The 20,703-nt window shown below is 36.3% G+C and overlaps 1 protein-coding gene across 1 annotated transcript in view; it reads left to right on the plus strand.

The window, feature by feature from the left end:
- Positions 1 to 20,703, plus strand: part of LOC125939481 (uncharacterized) — a 225,910-nt gene that overhangs the window by 130,989 nt on the left and 74,218 nt on the right. The window contains exon 11 of the mRNA XM_049654940.1: positions 16,050 to 16,074. Within this exon, the coding sequence (XP_049510897.1) occupies positions 16,050 to 16,074 (25 nt within the window). The remainder of the gene's footprint in view (positions 1 to 16,049; positions 16,075 to 20,703) is intronic.

The following is a 20,703-nucleotide window of genomic DNA, read 5'->3' on the forward strand; positions in this document are numbered from 1 at the left end:
TTGATATAAAATATATTATAAAATATATTTATTTATTTTATAAATATATATTTTATAAATATATAGTTTTATAAATATATATTTTTATAAACATATTTTTATAAATATGTATATTATATATATATTTATGTATACATTTGTTTTAAGCTTTGCCTTATTGCGTGAGTTTTTTCACCATCCACTGCAGTTAATTACAGCAGTGGTTTCTGGTCTGATCCACTGCAATGTCAAAGTCATTTCAGAAAACTGCCGGAATCGAAAAAGCTTTAAACAGTCATGCAGGTCTTTAATTGTAAATTAGTTTTGACAGAACTCCGACGCAGAGTCTTGCCTGGTTCCAGAGCGATGCTAGCTGACAACCTCTCACTGCTCCAGGAGCAAAGGAACATGTGGAAGGAATTGTTCTTTTACATTTCACAGCTTGTCATTTCCTCCGCAGGGCAGCCCCTGACCCCTCTGAGAGATCCCGACACCCATAAGGGAAGTGTTCCCACTGATGTAAAGGAAGTAGAGACGCACTTTAACGCCGAGGAGGGAGGGAGAAGGGTGTGTCAAAGAGATCTGGGGAGCAGAGAGAGGAGATGGGCTTAAAACGTTTCCAGCAGGTTAGAATCCTGGCTGTGTTGCTTCCTTTCATGAGGGAAGGATGAAACATTATTTGGAAGGGTTCAAGAAATTCTGGAGGGTTTCAGGCTGCCTCTTTCAAATTCTTGTTTTGAGTGGAAATGGCAATAAAAATGAACGTGTCACGTGTGAACGATGGGAATAAAGGTTTGAGGGAAAAGTACAAATACGTGCTTGCTGCCCTATTCCAATATGTTTCTAATTACAGAGTGTGTGTGTATGAGACTGACAACCGCAGATTATAATTTGTGCTTTCGGGACATTTTACACCCTCAACGTTTTATTTGCTCTCATATATTCATCACGCTCGGTTTTTCCTCTGTACCTGGGCTGTTAAATAGCTTGGCGAGGAAACATAAAAAAAAAAAGGCAATTCACTTGTGTTATCATTCAAACTGATTTGTCATTCTTCCCACTCAGTTGACTTGGGCCATTTCAAAACTCTTCAAGTTATTGATATTTTAAGAATCACTAATAAAGTCATTTTTGGAAACACTTTTTGTACTTTTTGAAATAATTGAAAGGACTTACTTTCCTGAATGTGGTTGTTCATGCAGAGGTAATAAGTACTGACTCCTCCCTCCACACACACACTGTTTTGTGGAATGTGTGTGTGTGTGTGTGTGTGTGTGTGTGCGCGCGCGCGTGTGTTTTGTAGTCTATGGGTTGACAAATGCAAGCATGCCTTGTCTGTTCAGCAACTGCTCAAACAAATGAACTATCCATGAAAATAATCTGATTTTTCCCTGATGAAATCTCTCTTATTTAATCTGTGGATACTCAGTGCCTCAGTATTAGACAAATACCCTTGCAAAATGATATCGCAGGAGTGCATGTTGACAACAAATACTGTCATAGTTCTGGACTAAATACGAACCACCACCATCGACCTAGCAGTTTGGGAAATTTTGAACCTTTCCAGAAAGGCTTGGGAGCATTTTTTAAGGAAGGAAGGGTTGCTGTAGACCTGGGATAAAACAAACTTGTCTTTGGCCCCACTCTTCAACTGAGCATTCCAGAAGTACCCAACGCTAAATGCACAGTTTGGACAAGTTGGAAATAGGGACCTGTGGGGATAACATGTACTAAATGAATTATCAAAGAAACCATGGCCAAGGAGAATTTGCACCTCAGACATGACAAAGCAGCGGGCTTTCTGACATGACTTTACAACTGCTCTCCTTGATAGGACTGATTTTAACTACAGCCTCTTTCATTTTTCTTTTTTTCAGTATTATTTTATGGTGGTCACAATATAACATGAGATGCACCCTCTTAACCAATGTTTAAGGGTGCAATACGGTATTGTTAATCATGTGGCTGATGTACTACAGCAAACTTCTAGAATGTACTAATCTTGCATAATTGAAACTTTCTGCCCATTGATGAAGGGCCCCCTATTTTCCCTTCCTTCCCCAGCCCTGGCGTCTACTCTGATTCCCTGAGTTTGACAACTTGCAACTCTTCCTGGGAGTGCAATCATGAGTAGACATTTTTCCAAAGAAGACGTACTATAGGCTCTTTCTCTAAGTACTCTGCAGGGAGCACTGCCTTTGGTCTAGTACTGTGCTTTTCAAACTGGTAAGACCACATATGAAAATGAAAAGTAAACACTATTGTGAGTCATCCCAGGAATAAATGAGTTCATTAACTCTTTCTAAACGTGAGTCTGGCTTTGAACACTTTAATGGTCTGACTCATTTAGTGCACCTTGTTCCAGTGTCTAACTTCTTATGAACATACAGTTGACTTCGTTCCAAGTGGAAATAAGTTAGAATAAAAAAGGCCAGAAAGGGGAAGTAATTAATTTTATCCAGAATGTTCCACTCGGTCTAATTAGATGATCCATATGGAATAAGAAACAGGAAATAAAAATTAGAAAATAGGATTTTGAGTGAAACAGTATTTCCCTCAGCCAGTCTTTTGGAAGTCTCCTTATTTCTTAGAGAAATCAGTCTGTTCTTGAATGCGGACACTTTGGCAATGAGTGATAGAAGAACTTGGCACTTTGTAACACCATACTTAACACGTGGTCTTTGAGTATTTTGCATTACTAGAAGCCAGCGAGTTTGACCCACTTTTATTTGCAAAACCTTTTTTTGGTTAAGATTATTTGCCATAACTTGTTAAATGACCACTAGACCTTAACTATTTCGGTAGGGCCTTGAGCAGTTAGAAGTTGGTAGGTTTGAAGCTCTCGTGAAAAAAAAAATCCTGCAATGGTTTCGACGTGCATAGACATAAACATAGAGAAGGCACGATGCTAGTTTTAAAGGCACTGATGGTTCCTGGAGTGCAGTGAAGAGACATAGGTTGTGAAAACATGATTTAGTGAAAAGCAATGCAGAGCCCAAACCACAAATATCTTTGCCCATTTTATCCACCCTGTCTTTTCAAACAAATTCTCTTTAGTTAGTTTCCTTATGGTTAGGCCGGTGTATTGTTTTTATCAGCAAGCATGTCTTCTCCGGCGTTAAGATGTTATCAATCACACATGCGCATACACATGCATGTGTAAATTCACATAAAACTTCCTAAGGTCAAGTATTTAAAAAGTGTCATTTTTTTTTTTAAAAACACTATATCATTTTTTAAACCATAATTAATAGCATTTCCTTTACCTCACACAGACTTATACTAAGACATCTTTTTTTTTTCACCTTTTCAGACTTGCAGAAATTAAGCATCATGCATGTGAATAATTACCATCAAATAAAGTTTTAACGAAGTGTAGTGAGTTAGTCGTTGGAGAGACGAGGAGTTCGTCATTTTCCCCCCGTAACACATGTCATGCTGGAGAAAACCAATAGTTCTTGAATATGTGGTTTGCAAACACATCCTCTCGGTCTGCACCTTGCCTTTTCAGCCTCTCAACAGGGTCTTTCATTAAGTAGAGACTTTGAATCTTAATGAAGTTCAATTTATCAATCTCCTTTTATGGTTCAGCCTTTTAGTGTCAAGTCTGAGAACTCCGTGTCTAGCTTAAGACCCTAGATATTTTCTCCGTTTTTTTTTTTTTTTTTCAAAAAGATGATCTATTTTAAGTTATTTTTAATATAAGGAATGGGGTTTAGGTCAATTTTTATTTTATTTTATAATTATTATTATTATTTTTGGAATAGATGTTTAATTTCTTTAACACCATTTGTCAAAAAGGATATCTTTCCTCCAATGAGGTGGTTTTGCACCTTTCTTAAAAATCAGCCATGGAGAGGCACCTGGGTGGCTCAGTTGGTTAAGCGTCCCACTTTGGCTCAGGTCATGATCTCACAGTCCATGGGTTTGAGCCCTGAGTCAGGTTCTGTGTTGATAGTTCAGACCCTGGAGCCCTGCTTTGGATCCTGTGTCTCCCTCTCTTTCTGTTCCTCCTTCTCTCTCAAAAATAAATAAATATTTAAAAAAATCAGCCATTGAGCATATTTCTTGAACTTTTTCTTCCTTCCCTATTCTAGTCCATTGATTTATGTGCTTATCTCAAGGCCGCACAGAAATGAATACTGTAGCCATATAGAAAAGCTATGGAATTGTTTTCACACACTGTTGGATTCAATCTACTAATAGTTTGTTGAGGAGTTTTTAAGCTCCTGAGAGATATTGGTCTGTACTTTTGTTCTTATGGACTTTGTCTTGTTTTGGTGTCAGGGTTCAAATGGCCTCATTACATGATTAGACAGTGTTCGCTCCTCTATTTTCTAGAGGAGATTAAATAAAATTTGTGTTAATTCTCCTGTATATTTTTGTAGGATTGTACAGGGAAACTATCTGGGCCTAGAGTTTCAAAATTGTGAATTCAGTTAATTTAATGGTTACAGGACTATTCAGACGATCTCTTTCACCTGGAATGAATTTTGGTTACTTTTAGTATTTGAGGAGTTGATCTATTTCTTCTAAGTTGTTGGACGTATGAACATTAGTTATTCAAAGCATTTCTTTTTCTTTTTTGTGACTGCAGTATCTGTAATAATATTCTGCTTAATTTCTAATATTAGTGAGTTGTTTCTTTTCTCTGTCTTTGCCAGGTTTGATAGAGGTGTATTAATTTAATCAATTTTTTTTTTGGAAATTCAATTCAGTTTCACTGCTTTCTATTCTAATCATTATTATTTTCTTCCATCAACTTGTTTTATTTTATTTTGTTCTTGTTTTTTCTAGGTTCTTGAGATAAGATCTTAGATTATTGATTTTTTCCCTTTCCTGATGTAAACATTTAGTGCTATAGCTTTCCCTCTCAGTATTACTTTAGCTGAATCTCACAAATGCTGATCTTCATTTTCATTCAGTTCTATTTTTTATTGCCTCTGAGGTTTCTTCTTTGACCCACAGATAATTTAGAAGTGTGTTCAATTTCCAAGGGCTTAAAGGGTTCCTCTTGTCTTTCTGTTATTGATCACTGGTCTGATTTCATGATGATCAGAAAAATTATTCTACATGATTGCAGTTATTTTCAGTTTGATGAAGTTTCTTTTATGGCCCAGGATATATTTGTGAATGACCCATAGGCACCCGAAAAAAATGTATATTGAGCTGTTGTTGGGTATAGCGTACATGTTTCAGTTGATATTGTGTGTTGATTGTGTGGGTCCGATTTTCTATATCCTTGTTGAGTTTATGTCTAGCGGTGCTATCATTTGATGAGAGGGGAGTGTTGAAATCCTTAACTATAATTGGGAAGTTTTCTATTTCTTTTTCAGCTCTATCAGTTTTCACTTCACGTATTTTGCGTCTTTGCTGTTTGGTGCACGTGTATTTAAGTGTCATATTTTATAAGTAGATGGATCATTTAATTATTATATAATCCTCCTCTCTGACAATTGTCTTTGCAGTGAGCTCTGTTTTCTCTGATATTTTATCTGATATTAATTATCTATTTTATATGATATTAAGATAGCCAATCTCATTTTTTAAAAATTAATGTCTGCATGATATGTTTTTTTCATTTTTCTTTTTGCTTTTAATCTATGTCATTGAATTTGAAGTACTTTTTTTTGTAAATAGCATATAATTTGTCATGTTTTAAAATTTAGTTTCTCAATATCTGCCTTTTTATTGATATAGTTAGACCATTTATATTTAATGTAATTGTTGATATGGTAAGGCTTAAGTCTGCCACTTTAAGATGTATTTTCACATTATCTTTGTTTCTTATTTTTCTGTTCCTTTTTACTTCCTTCCTGTGTATTACTCGAATGCTTTTTGGGATTCTGTCTTGATTTGTTTATAGTTTTTGAATATATTTCTTTGTGTAGTTTTCAAAGTAGTTTCTCTATAGGTAGCCATGTAAATATGTGACTTATCACAGTTTCCTGGTATCGGTATTTTACCTGTTTGAGTCAAGTGCAGACACCTTACTCACATTTAAGTCCCTTTACCTTCCACACTTTTAAATATAATCGTCTTGAATAACACATGGTGTTATAAGTATTGTCTTAGTCACTAAATATGATTTATAACACTCACAAGGGAAAGAAGAGTGTATACTCTCATTTGGTAATCACTCCATTTTCCTTTTTTTCCTTCCAGATGCTTCAAGATTCCTTCTTTTATCATGTCCTTTATCATTTCATGTTTGCAGAACTTCCTTTAGCCATTCTTTAAGGATATATCTTCTGGTGACCGATTCTTTTAGCTTTCCTTCCTGCATCTGAAAGTGTATTTTCTTTCATTCCTGAAGTGTAGTCACTGAATATAGAATTTGTAGTTGGTAGTATGTATTTCTCTATCAGCCCTTGAAAAATGCTGTGTTGTTTTGGTGTGCACTATTCAGTTTGTGCATCTGGGGCTCCCACCGGACCCTGCCAGTAACCTCTGAGAGGACAGAAGGAGCTTCCCCAGGCCTGGCCACCCGGTGCTCTGGGTGGGGAAGGGAGTCTCCTGCCTCAGGATGTTAAGAGGCTTCCTTGCCTAGTCACTAGTAGCAACAGGATCCACCTGCTACTGCCACTCAGCTACCTGTTGTGTCTTGGTCGGGAGGGCTGTCTCAAGCTGCAGGGGAGGAGAACGTATCCCCTGGATGCTCATTCCAGTCTGGCTGCTGGTTTACCCTCCTCTCCAATGCTACCGGACCCACTTGATGGTGTTGGAGGGACTTCTTTCTGAAAGGTAGGTAAATGAGTCTACCTTCACCGCTATCTGCTATTAGGACGGCTTTGAAGATGCTGGGTCTGGGTCTTCTGTTGGATGGTTGGTGGATGGGATTAAGTTGCCTTGTCCTACATTGGTGCTCTGATTCCGGGGTCTGTAATCACTTCTCCTTCCTCAGTATACTTTCAGAATTCTCCCTTGTCTGCCTCTTACATTATTTCCGGCATCTACAGTTATATTTAGAAGGAAGGAGAAGGGAGAGATGAGTCTAAGCCCTCTGGTTCTAAACAGAAGTCTCTTCTTATTGTTTAAGGTCCCAGAGCATTTAAAAAGTTTCTTAGCATTTCATTTAGGTTTTGAAAAATATGGAAGTAGAAAAATGTTTTTAATTGTGGTAAAAATAGAGATCGCTGGAAATTTACCCTTTTAACCACTTAGGAAGTGTAGACGTCAGTGACATTTAGTACACGGACAGTGTTCCACAACCACCACCACCATCCATCTCTAGAAATTTGTCATCTTCCCAAACTGCAACTCTGTCCCCATTAAATACTAACTCCCTTTTTCTTCCCTCTCCCAGCCCTGGGCAAGCACCATACTAATTTCTGTGCCTACGAATTCGACTATTAGGTCTCTCACATAAGTAGAATTGTAAAGTATTTGTTCTTTTGTGACTCGTTAAATACACCTAGCATAATGCCCTCATAAAAAGTCGCAAAATTTGAATTGGCAAAATGTATTAGTCATTGAAATGTTTTAAAACATTGAGGAGGAAAGTTTTAAATTCGTAGCTAACTTGGGACTTTGAAACCTGTAAAGTCTGAGATGTAGTATGAACTCAGCAGTGTGGCTATCACTATTATTTTCTTCAGTATTTTGTTGTTCCTTTCCTCCTTAGCATGAATAACTAAAAGTCAGCAGTTAGGGTGTGGAGTCAAAGCTCTGTTTTTGTTCCTTTTTGAGACAACTAGCCATAATCCCTGTCTATTACCAGAAATGCACCAATGAAAGAATCAGTAGAATTCAGATCAGTGCAGGTTTAGTGGGGGGGGGGGGTAAGGGGTGGGGTAGACCTTCAATATGGGAGTCAGAGAGGCTTAAATTCATACCTTGACTCTGACATTTAATGTCCTTTGTCAAATTCCTTAAACTCTGAATCTTTGTATCTTCACCTTTAAAGGGGAGGTAACAGGCCCTATTTGGAGATTAGTGAAAATTCATGGTAAGAGTTATATACATATAATAGGTGTTCACAAAATCACCCCTGTTTTGCTGAGTTGATTATCATAATATTAGATACATCCTTGAGTACGTCTATATCTTGCTTAATTGTGGTATTGGGCAATGACTTTATTCTCACCTGTAATTTTCATTCAGCACTAGAGACTTACTAATGGGCAAAATAATTTACTCTTCTAAATAAATTTGGATGTTCTAAGTTCAACGAAAGTGTTCATTGATGATAACCAAAGAACACTCATGAGAAACATATTAAAATATGTCTGAACTCTTTCACTGTGCTTAAGATGTTGAGTTTCGTATTTTTAAGAATAATGAAAAAAAGATGCTTCCATGAAAAAGGTAAAATCTTCTCTTTGTTTAATGTTTATTTATTTTTGAGAGAGACAGGGACAGAATGCGAGTGGGTTAGGGGCAGAGAGAGAGGGAGACACAGAAGCAGAAGCAGGGTGCAGGCTCTAAGCTGTCAGCACAGAGCCCGATGTGGGGCTCCAACCCACAAGCCGCAAGATCATGACCTGAGCCGAAGTCAGACGCTCAACCGACTGAGCCACCCCGGCGCCCCAAAAGGTAAAATCTTCTTAAGCATGGCAAAAATCGGTGATGCTTAAACATTGTTCTTAGAAAGAATAGCCAAATGTCTTCCTGATCTTACATTACGATAATATTTTATTAGGCAAGGCCTGCGTGCATCAATCTATTTTTATCCTGCAAGGGCAAAATACTCAGAGATTTCTGCTGGATGGATACTGTGGCAGAAATATTTGCAGTTCTGTGCCAGCAATAAAGTTAATCAAATAGCTTGAATTAAATAAGTAGCATATGCAAATCTGTTTTTATAAACTGAAAAATACTGGATAAAGCATAACGTGTTATTGCCAGTCAACTAATTGCTGAGTTTCAGAAGGGGTACCCAAGTGTCATGTGGTTCCCTGTGGACAGATTGTGGTTTCATGGTTTGGACAGAAGTGAAAGTAAGGATAGTTTTGTTGCATTTCTGCTGCCAATAATGTCAAAACATCCCCAAATATGAAACCATTAAGCTTCTTAACACTTGTAAGAAACCAATTCATAACATATTAGGTACCTGTCACCTGTTACCAAGCACTTTGGACTTTGGAGGGAATAATCCCGGCCAAACCCAAGCTCCAATTTTTTGATACTTGCCCTTTGTCAGCGCTCAGATTTAAAGATCCATGTGTCCGTTAGTTCTTCCTGTGAAGAAAAGATAAGAGAATTTCTTGTGTCTTGACATGATGACAAACATTTGTTTATTCATGTCTGCGGCATCCAAGAAGTCACTGCTTCTAGGTTTAAACCATGCTGCTGGCAGAGAACGTTGTCAACTCATTCCCTGAACTTATGTAATTCCTGGTTTGTTCGTTGTATCCTCCAATAGATATTGGACTATCACTCTAAAAGTGGTTGAAACATTTCTGTTTCCTAACTGGAACCTAGATATTAAAAAATCACGTTTCAAAAATTGGGGGCATCAATTTCTAATGTAGAAACACAATGCTAAGGCCATAGTCTATGGCTGCAGCCAGGGTCACTGCAACACGTCATCGAGAATTCATACTTTGGTGCTTATTTTGGCCTTTAGACTGTTCATTGGTACTATGAACTAGATTATGTGCTTTTAACTGTCAGTTCTCTGAATGCATTTCAAGTCCATTTACTAAAATAGTCACTGTTAAGCGGTATATTTGGACAGAGTTGACACCTTTGACATTTTCTAAAATGGCAAAAATAACTGTATTTAAGGGTATGATTTATGAATGTCGTGTGCCTACAGAACTTTCACCTGATTATGGTTTTCAGGTAAGCTTCTGGGACTCTTTCTACAAACTGCTGAAAGACAACTAATTAATGCCGTGTGATCAGATATTGAACACAGACAGACACACGTACAGAAACACATAAAAACATGATATCAGTCCAAAACCTAGGATCTTGTTGCTTCTTAGAATTGCCTTTGTCTAACAAGAGAATGATTGAGGCCACAGCAGAGACAGAAGAAGGAAAGGAGAGAGAGGGGGAGATTGATAGTTATAGAAGTGCCTTTATGAAACACATATGCTTTGGTATAAATAAGGAAAGCAACTTGCAATGATTAAAAAGTATTTCGAATCCTTAGTTGTCTTCTAGATTGCTGGCCTCTATTAAAAACTTCTTAAAATAATAGATAGCTTTAATTCTTCAAGCCAAAGAAAAATTATATCATCTTAAAGATTTTCTATACTTATTACATAGATGTGACTTGACTATGGGGGGAAAAAAGCAAAAATCTCTTGTATTGCAAGTTTTAAATGTACCAGGCTAAGGTTTACTTAATTAGAACCTCGAGGCAATAAAGGAGCCCTTTTAAAAATTCTGTGATTCTTAATATGCTAAATAATGCAAAGCTTCGACTCTTCAAGCATGAGACACACATCTGGCAGCTTACCATTTAAATTACAGGGGGAAAATATTCCTCACTTCAGTAGTAATTTTCTCAAAGAAAAGAATAGAAAATGTATTATAACTAAATTTAATTTCTTTTTAGATTTCCATCCGGTCTAATTGCAGACATCTTTCTAGTTTCTTTGCATTTATATTTTTTTACCCATATTTCCTGTACATTTTATTAATGTTTAATTTGAGATGCTTCTCACTGTTAGAGCTCTTGAAAAATTGGGGTGTATTTTACTTAGTAAATTGTTTTGAGAAATCTATCTGATCTCAAGTAATTAAGACAATGGTCTAGAAAATAAAAGGGATTGGAATTTCAGAGACACACAAAAATATTACTGACAAAAAGGCAACATTTTTCAGTTAGTTCCACTTTCAAGCTTTAATTTTTTTAGTATTAATGTTTTCTCTGTTTTGTCATTTTCTGGCTGTTTGTCATGCAAAAGTTATTATAAGCAGCATTCTTTCTTTGTATTTCTCCAAAGGATAGTGTCAGATCCTTGATTAATTTTACAAAGGTCATTTGGAAAAACCATTAAAAATATGCCAAGTAAAAAAGATTAGTGCAACAGGGAAAACACACTTGTATAAACATATGCATTTATATATAGATAGGGTACTGTAACATACAGTTTTGACAAGTGTTTTTTTCCCTTTGTGCACCTCATACATTATTAAAAAATATGCCTGTTCCATTTATTTTTTTCTAGGTGATCCCAGCTGACACATTCCAAAGGCATCAGCAGGTTACTAATACTTGTAAATATTTTGTCTTTTTTCTCAATGTAAGAGGATCTAATAATTAAGTTGAGTAGTAGTTCCATAAAATAAAGTGAACTTTTTAAATAATTAACCTGTATTTGTATTACGAAAACATAAGCGTGGGTGCTAGCTTGCCCATGACAATAAATATATCCAATTATACTTTTTAATTAAAAACTTAAACAATATTGAAACTTCCAATTTTGGCTCTGACAGAGTAGTTGGTATCAGACTAGCTCTTCTGTTAGAATCAATTATTAAACTGGAGAGAATGTATGAAACAGCTGTTCTGGGCATTGGCCATCAGGAAGCGCCAGACTTCCTGATCCTTGAGAGAAGAGAACATTTTAAGGCAAACTCTGGATTTCTACCTGGGCTCAGTGTCCTGACAGTACAGCAGGGAGGTAGAATCCCAGCAGAGTCTCCCTGAGCTGAGGAGACAGAGCTTGGCATGCAGGACAGTGGAAGCGGCTGGGGTCTGCAAAGTAGAACACAGAACAGAGAGATTTGCAGAAGGGAACTAAGAATTCAGTATAGGAAATCCACCATGAATCCTTGTTTCAGGGAGACTAACAAGGGCTTTGCTAGGTGAGCCTGAAAACGGAACAGAGATACTAGAGCTGGAACAGAGATGGAATTCAAACCAGGAGAGGCATGTTAATACCTCATTATTGATTTGACAGCAAATGGAGATGCTCAAAGTCTATACAGTGGGAATGAAGAACATTTACAATTGCACACACACACACACACACAGGAGTAAAATACCTAGGAATAAACTTAACCAGAGAGGTGAAAGACCTGTACTCAGAACACTATCCAACACGTGTTGGAAAACGTGTTCCATGCTCATGGATTGGATGAATTCGTGCTGTCAAAATGTTCATATTACCCCAATCTATAGATTCAATGCAATCATTATTAAAATACCAACATCATTTTTCACAAAACTAGAACAAACATTACTAAAATTTGTATGGAACCACAGAAGTCCCTGAATAACTGAAACAATCCTAAGAAGAACAAAACTGGAAGTATCACAATGCCAGCAAGATAGACTACAAAGCTGTAGTAATCAAAACAGTATGGTATAAAGAAAAAATAGAAACATAGATTAATGGAACAGGGTAGATACCCTAGATATAAACCCACATTTAAAAGGTCAATTAATCTATGACAAAGGAGATAAGAATATGCAATGGGGAAAAGATTCTTTTCAATAAATGGCGCTGGGAAAACTGGACAGCTACATGTAAAATAATGAAACTGGACCACTTTCTTACACCATATGCAAAAATAAACTCGAAATGGATTAAAGACCTAAATGTGAGACCTGAAACCATAAAAATCCTAGAAGAGAAACCAGGCAGTAATTTTTTCTGACATCAGCCATAGCTAACAGTTCTCTAAATATGTCTCCTCAGGCAAAGGAAAAATATGAATAATAAACTATTAGAACTACATCAAAAAAAGAAAAAAAAATCTTGCACAGCAAAGGAAACCATCAACAACAAAAAAGATAAATTACTGAATGGGAAAAGATATTTGCAAATGATATTATCTGATAAGGAGTAAATGCCTAAAATATATAAAGAACTCATACAACTCAACACCAGAACCACAAACAATCCAGTTAAAAAATGGACAGAAGAACTGAATAGACATTTTTCCAGGGCAGACATACAGATGGATAACAGACACATGAAGAGATGTTGAATATCACCAATTATCAGAGAAAGGCAAATCAAAGCCACAAATTAAGCATCACCTTACACCAGTTAGGGTGGCTAAAGTGAAGAAGTCAATAAACAACAAATCTTGACAGGGATGTGGAGAAAAAGAAACCCACATGCATAGTTGGTAGGAATTCAAATTGATACAACTACTGTGGAAAACAGTATGGAGGTTCCTTTAAAAATGAAAAATAGGAATATCATACGATCCAAAAATTCTAGTACTGGGTATTTACCCAAAGGAAATGAAAACTCTATTTCTAAAATACATATAAACTCCTATGTTTTGCAGCATTATTTACAATAGCCAAGATATGAAAGCAACCCAAGTGTCCATTGACAGATGAGTAGATACACACACACACACACACACACACACACAAAGCCATAAAAAAGGATGAGATCTTGCTATTTGTGACAAAATGGATGGATCGAGAGGGTATTATGTTAAGTGAAACTGGTCAGACTGAGAAGGACAAATACCGTATGATTTCGTGCATTATGTGGAATCTAAAAAACAAAACAAATGAACTAACAAACAGCAGAATCTGACCTATAAATATAGAGAACTGGTGATTCCCAGAGGGAAGGGAGATAGGGGGATGGATAAAATGGGTGAAAGGGAGTGGGAGATACAGGCTTCCAGTTAAGGAATGAATAGGTCATGGGAATAAGAGGTACAGCATAGAAAATATTGTCAGTGATATTGTAATACCCTAACATGGTGACAGATGGTAGCTACACTTGGTGTGACTGTAATACAACATAGAGAGAAGTTGAATCGCTATGTTGTACACCTGAAACTAATGGAGCATTGTGTGCCAACTATACTTGAATTTTTAAAGTCCTATATATATTAAAAAAATCATATGCTCTAAGTGGCATACTCTGAGTCTGCCCTGAGGAAAACCTGCCACCATGCTTCAGCAAGATCATCAGAGGATTTATGGTTTTGAGGTTGAGTTCTGATAAGTTCATGTGGCTTGAAAACCCTTGGTTTTTCACAGATAAGTTGTAACTAAATGTACATTCAAGCCTATGGAAGTTTAATGGGATTTGCCAGTAATCGAACTGTTAACTAAAAAAAAAAAAAAAAAATCAACACTTTCTCAAGGCAGATAACAGAATCCAGAGTCTTCTCTGGAGTACATTATATGATCTGCAATTATGATGTTTGCAAAGATCAAGGGAATATAAATCTTAGACAAAAGAAAATAGTGAATAAAATAACTCCAAGATGATTCAAATATTAAACTTATCAGGAAAAGCCATTAAAACATTTCATTGTAAGTATGTTCATGAATTTAAGGAAATTAATTTCTGACAAGTAAAGGAAAATAGGGTCTTAATGAATGGTTAGATCATCCCAGCAGAGATCTGGAAACTATAATCAACAAACCAAATGGAAGTTATGGAACTTAAAGTCCAAGAATTAAAATGAATTAACCAATCTGAAGTACAGAAAAGAAAAAGCCAAGACAGAAATGAAGAAAGACTCAAGAGACCCATGGGGAAATATCATATAGTTTTACATACATGTAATGCAAATCTTAGAAGGAAAGGAGGGTCATAAAATGGAAGAAATATGTATTAAAAGAGTAATGACTGGAAATTTCCCAAATTTGATGGAATATATTGAATTATAAGTTGAATATCATCAGTGAACCCCAAAAGAATGTATAAAAGGGACACCTGTATTAGGAATATTGTAGCTGGGATGCCTGGCTGGCTCAGTCAGTGGAGCCTGCAACTCTTAATCTCAGGGTCATAGGTTTGAGCCCCACGTTGGGTGTAAAGTTTACTTAAACAAATAAAATTTTAGGGGCATCTGGGTGGCTCAGTAGGTTAAGTGTCTGACTTTGGCTCAGGTAACGATCTCACAGTTTGTGAGTTCAAGCCCTGTGTTGGGCTGTATGCTGACAGTGTGGAACCTGGATCCCATTTTGAGTTCTGTCTCTCTCTCTCTCTCTCTCTCTCTCTCAAAAATAAACATTAAAAAAATAAAACAAATAAAATCTTTAAAAAGTAGTATCAGAGTCAAACTGTAGAACACCAAAGTTAAAGTGAAAATTCTGAAAAGAGACAGAAGGAGAAAAAAGCCTTTATATGGAAGTGAATAATGGTATGAAAAATGGCTAACATTATCATTAGAAACGGTGGAGACCAGAAATCAATGTAATGACATATTCGAAGTGCTGAGGAAATGTCATTCCAGAATTCGTATCTGGCAAAAAAACATCCTTCAAAAATTGAGGCTGGTATGAGGACATTTTCAGATGAAGGAAAGCTGAACAAATATTTCTACAGCAGACCAGCACTACAAACGAACCATCAGAACTAGAGAATGTTCTTCAGGCTGGAGGGAAAATGCTACAAGATGATTGACACAGGAGAATGGAGAAGAACCAAAATGGCACATATAGAGGTAAATACTAAAGACTAATTTTTCTGATACTTTTCTTAAAATGTAACTTACTATTTAAAAAAATAAAATGGCATTCTGTGGTGGAGTTGTAAACCATGTACTGTTAAAAGACATGATTGTGGTTTATATACACAATGGAATACTACGTGGCAATGAGAAAGAATGAAATATGGCCTTTTGTAGCAATATGGAAAGTGAGAGTGTGATGCTAAGTGAAATAAGCCATACAGAGAAAGACAGATACCATATGGTTTCACTCTTATGTGGATCCTGAGAAACTTAACAGAAACCCATGGGGGAGGGGAAGAAAAAAAAAAAAGAGGTTAGAGTGGGAGAGAGCCAAAGCATAAGAGACTGTTAAAAAACTGAGAACAAACTGAGGGTTGATGGGGGGTGGGAGGGAGGGGAGGGTGGGGGATGGGTATTGAGGAGGGCACCTTTTGGGATGAGCACTGGGTATTGTATGGAAACCAATTTGACAATAAATTTCATATATTAAAAAAAAAAGACATGATTGTTATCATGGGTGGGGGGTAGGAAATAGAATCAAATTGTGAGCTTATTACATTTGTGAAATGAGAAGCACGAGGCAGGCAGTGTGAACTGTCAGGTGTGACGTGTGAAATTATACAACATTGATGATAACCAGACGTGGATTTAAAAATTTGAATTTAAAAATTCAAATCCATGCTATTAGTCTTGGGTTGAATAGTAGAACCGCCTCAAAGATGTAGAAACAATAGAAAGTAATAGAGGAAAGTGTAGAAACAATAGAGAAAATAAGATATAATACTAAAAACACATGTAAGATACCAAGAAGAAGGCAGGAGAAGTTCAACGTGAAGAGAAAAGAAGCAAAAAACACAACAGCAAGACGGTAGACAAACTCAACCATATGAATAATGGCATAAAATGTCGACTAAATAATTAAATTAAAAAGCTGGGACTGTCGATCTGAATGAAAAGGCAGGACTCCACTATATGCAGTCTATGAGACATGCCCTGTAAATCTGAAGACAAAAGTTTAACTTGGGACGGCCTGGGTGGCTCAGTCGGTTAAGTGTCCGACTTTGGTTTGAGCCCCACATCAGGCTCTGTGCTGCCAGCTCAGAGCCTGGAGCCTGCTTCGGATTCTGTGTCTCCCTCTCTCTTTGCCCCTCCTCTGCACGTGTTTTGTCTCTCTCTCTCTCTCCTTCAAAAATAAATAAACATTAAAAAATTTTTAAAAAGAAGTTTAACTTGAAGACGAAAGGACAGAAAAACAGAAACCATGGAAATGCTATACAAAAGAAAGCTGATGTGGCCCCATTAATATCTCATATGAGAAATCTAAGAGTAGACGGAGACGAATATAAAAGGGACAATTTACCAGGGAGATATAACAATCCTAAATGTGTGCCGAATGACAGAGATGAAACAGCCTTGGAACATCCTGAAACCATAAAATTTCTCAAAGAATATACAGGAGGTGAATTGTTTGATGTCAGTCTTGATGACTGTTTTTGGATTTGGTACCAAAAGCAAAGGAAATGAGCAAAACAAGTAAACAAAACAGAAACAAACAACTGGGATTACATTGAACTAAATAAGCTTCTACACAACAAAGGTAACCACCAATGAAATGAAATGAAGATAATCTACCAAATGCGAGAACGTATTTGCAAATCATATATTTGATAGAGGAATATATCCAAAATATATAAATAACTTATGCAAGTCGATAACAAAAAAAATCATGGAAGCTGATTAAGAAATGGGCAGAGGATCTGAATAGACATTTTCCAAGGAAGATATATGGATGACCAGCAGGTAAGATGCAAAGATGCTCAATATCACTCATCATCAGAGAAATGCAAAGAGATGAAAAAGAAATCAGGAAGGATATACAAGATCTGAATGACACTACCAACCAGCCTGATTGAGTTGATTTTACAAAACACTTTACCTAAAAACAGCAAAATACACCTTCTTTTCTAGGAAACAGAAGGCACGATAGATCATATATTGGGTAATAAATTAGATCCTAATATATTTTAAAGACTTGAATAGTACAGCATACATTTCTCTGGCTTAATGGAGAAATGTTCAATGTTTCCTTTTATAAATCAGGAACGAGGCAAGGATGTCTAGTCTCATCACTTTATATCCTAGAAGTCATAGCCAGGGCAACAAAACTTTTAGAAGAAAACATAGGAGAAATCTTCATAATCTTGGCAGTTTTCTTAAACAGGAGACAGAAATGACTTACTTTAAAAGAAAAACACATGATCCATTGGATTTCAACAAAATTATACTTTTTCTAAGCAAGTTGCCATTGGGAAAAATAAAAAGGCAAGTTAGAAACTGAGGGAAACCAATTGCAGTACATGTATCTAAAAAATGGTTTGTACCCAGACGATATAGAGAACTTTTACATTCACTAATAAGAAGAAAATAACGTACTTTTAAAAAATTATACTTAGAAGTTTCAGAAAAGAATAGATGAAATATCCTGTTAGTTTATATCACCTAAGAATCTTTAGTCATCAGGAAACGCAAGTTAAAACCATGTGTTACTACTTCACGATTACTAATATGCTAACATATATAAAAAAGAAACTACCAAGCATTAATGGTGACTTGGAGGAAACTTTCATACTTTGCTGGTGTGGTACAACCACTTTGGAAAACTGACAGTTTTTTGTTAAATGAAATAAACACCTACAAAAGACCCAGTGATTCCACTGCTATTACAAATAAAAATGAAAAGATGTCCACAAAGAGATTTCAGCATGAATGTTCATAGAAACTTGGTCACAACAGTCAAAACTTTGTAACATCCAAGTATCTATTAATAGATGAATTAATAAATAAATTGCAGTACAATCATAAGAAGGATGGTTACTCATAATAAAAAAGTGATGAGTATCAAAATATTGTTCTGGGTAGAAGAAGTCTGAGACAAAAGAGTAGATACTATATCATGCCATATGTATGAATGTTAAACATAGTTCTAATCTATAATGGTAGAAATCAGATAAGTGGTCGCCAGGAGTGAGCGAGTGAGTGTGAGTGTGTGTGTGTGTGTGTGTGTGTGTGTGTGCGTGTGTGTTGGCGATGGAAGGATTGACTGCAAAGGACATGGGGGGATTTTGGGAGGTGATGCTAAATGCATTATATTTTACTTGTGGTGGGAATAAATGGGTGCATATGTTTGTCAATTGAATATGTATATTTTATTGGATATAAATTATCACCTGGCACTTTGATTTTAAAAATAACAGGACTGGATTCAGCAATTGTGGATTTAGCCAGGGAAAATACAGAGTGTGTGGTCGCAAAGTTGCCAGTAACATCATCATCTGATTCAAGTGTTAACAGGTGCAGGAATAAGGGGGTCCTCGCCTTCTACCACAAATGTAGCAGGTGGAGTTAGCGTATGAGGTGGGTACCTGTATGAAGGGAGTCTGTGGTGATCCAATATTCCTCCTTTGATCTTATTACCACTCCTGCCTCCAGTCTGAAATCACTGGTTCATATGCCTAGTTGGGCTAGTAACAAAAAAATGTTTTCAACATCTTTTAAAGGCTTCACCCAGCCTACAGTTTACTTCAGACTGGCCCTCAATATTGAGAAGTGCAGGCAGAACTTGGGTATATCCTTTTCTAGTTTTGAGTATTATGCTTCTACCCCTTCTCTCCATCTTGTGAATTGTGGTTATTGAGTCCTTTGTGATCTAACCAGGAATAGGACAGAGCTGAAGGCAGAGAAGGGCTTATTTCTTTGGTGTTGTCAAATGGCAGAAACTGTTAGGTTTTTAAAACATGTCCTATTCTCTCATGGGACACTTTTATGCTTTCTTTAGACATACACTTTCATATCTTTCCCTTTGCCAGGGGTCTCTCACTTTGCACTTTTTTTTTATCGCTCCCTTATTAGACCAGACACTGTGTGGTGCACTTCTAACTTTGGACTTTTTGCCTATGCCTACACTCTGGAGAAAGTAATCATAATTGAATAGGGTAGCACATACAGTAAGGAAGGAAATACCAAGATAAACGAATATCATCCTATGCTAATCAGCAACACAAAGAAAAGGAAAGGAGGGAGTAGAAAAGTAAAATGAATAAAAAAGAAATAAAATAAAACATATAATATTTTAATAATGTGATAATTTCCCCATTAAAAGATCCTGTCTAAGTGAATTAGAAAGAAAGCCCCAACTATACAGTACTTACAGTAAACAAGCATAACATAGTTAAAGAAATGTTGAACACCTATGGATGAACTGATACCAGAAAATTCAAACAAAAATAAAGCTGTCCCAGGAAACAATGTCCATATCAGGAAAGTTGACATTTGAGGTTTAAACAGGTCTAAACAGTAAAAGAACATTTTATAATGATAAAAGGTATCATTTATGAAAAAGATATAATATGACACAATTTATATGCATCAAATAACACAACAGCTGAGAATAAAATGTAACCTAATCTTGTTAGGTTTTGTATCTATGACAGACATATGTGAAATACAATAATAGAGGCCACTGTCTCTTATCATCATAGAATAATGTTATGAATTAATAATTCAGAGATGATCTACTGGTGGCAAGGATTTAGAAAAATAGATTTTCTTATAAATTGCTACGGAAATATATACATATATGTATATATGTACATATATATATATATATGCTTATATATTTACATATGTAAATACATATGCAAGCTTTTGGAAAGCAATCTGACAACATCTATTAGCATTTAAAATATGAGCACTCATTGACCCAGCAATCTCACCTTAGAAACCCATCCACAGGAATAAAAGCACTAGTAATGGATTTTACTGTCACATTCTTTTTGGTAAGAATATAAAAATAAAGGCACCTGGGTGGCTCAGACAGCTGAGCGTCCAACTCTTGATTTTGGCTCAGGTCATGATCTTAAGGTCATGGGACTGAGTCCTGCTTCAGGCTCTACATTGAGTGTGGAGCCTGCTTTCAATTCTCTCTCTCTTTCTGCCCCTCCCCCATTCACACACACACTCTCTCTCTCTCTTAAATAAATAAATAAATAAAATATCAAAATGAAGAAAAATGAATGTCATCAGTAGGGAATGGTTAAATAAGTCAAGCGACATCTGCAGTGTTAATGTATTATGCAGCCATCGAATATAATAAATTAGAGCTCTAATAATTGAAGAGAATTCCATCAGATACTGTTGAGAAAGGGTATAGGCAGGTATATACAATATATAAAATGCTTTTTGTGTAACGATGAATATCACCTCTATCAGTGTGTTGTCCCTGTGTTCACATATGTGTGTGCATGTATAGATCTGGTTAAATGAGCACAGAGAGGATAAAACGTGTTATGTGGAGTGGGTGGGATGGAAAGGTGTTAGGGG

The sequence above is a fragment of the Panthera uncia genome (genome assembly GCF_023721935.1).
Source record: "Panthera uncia isolate 11264 chromosome B2 unlocalized genomic scaffold, Puncia_PCG_1.0 HiC_scaffold_25, whole genome shotgun sequence".
NCBI classification, from domain to species: Eukaryota; Metazoa; Chordata; class Mammalia; order Carnivora; family Felidae; genus Panthera; species Panthera uncia.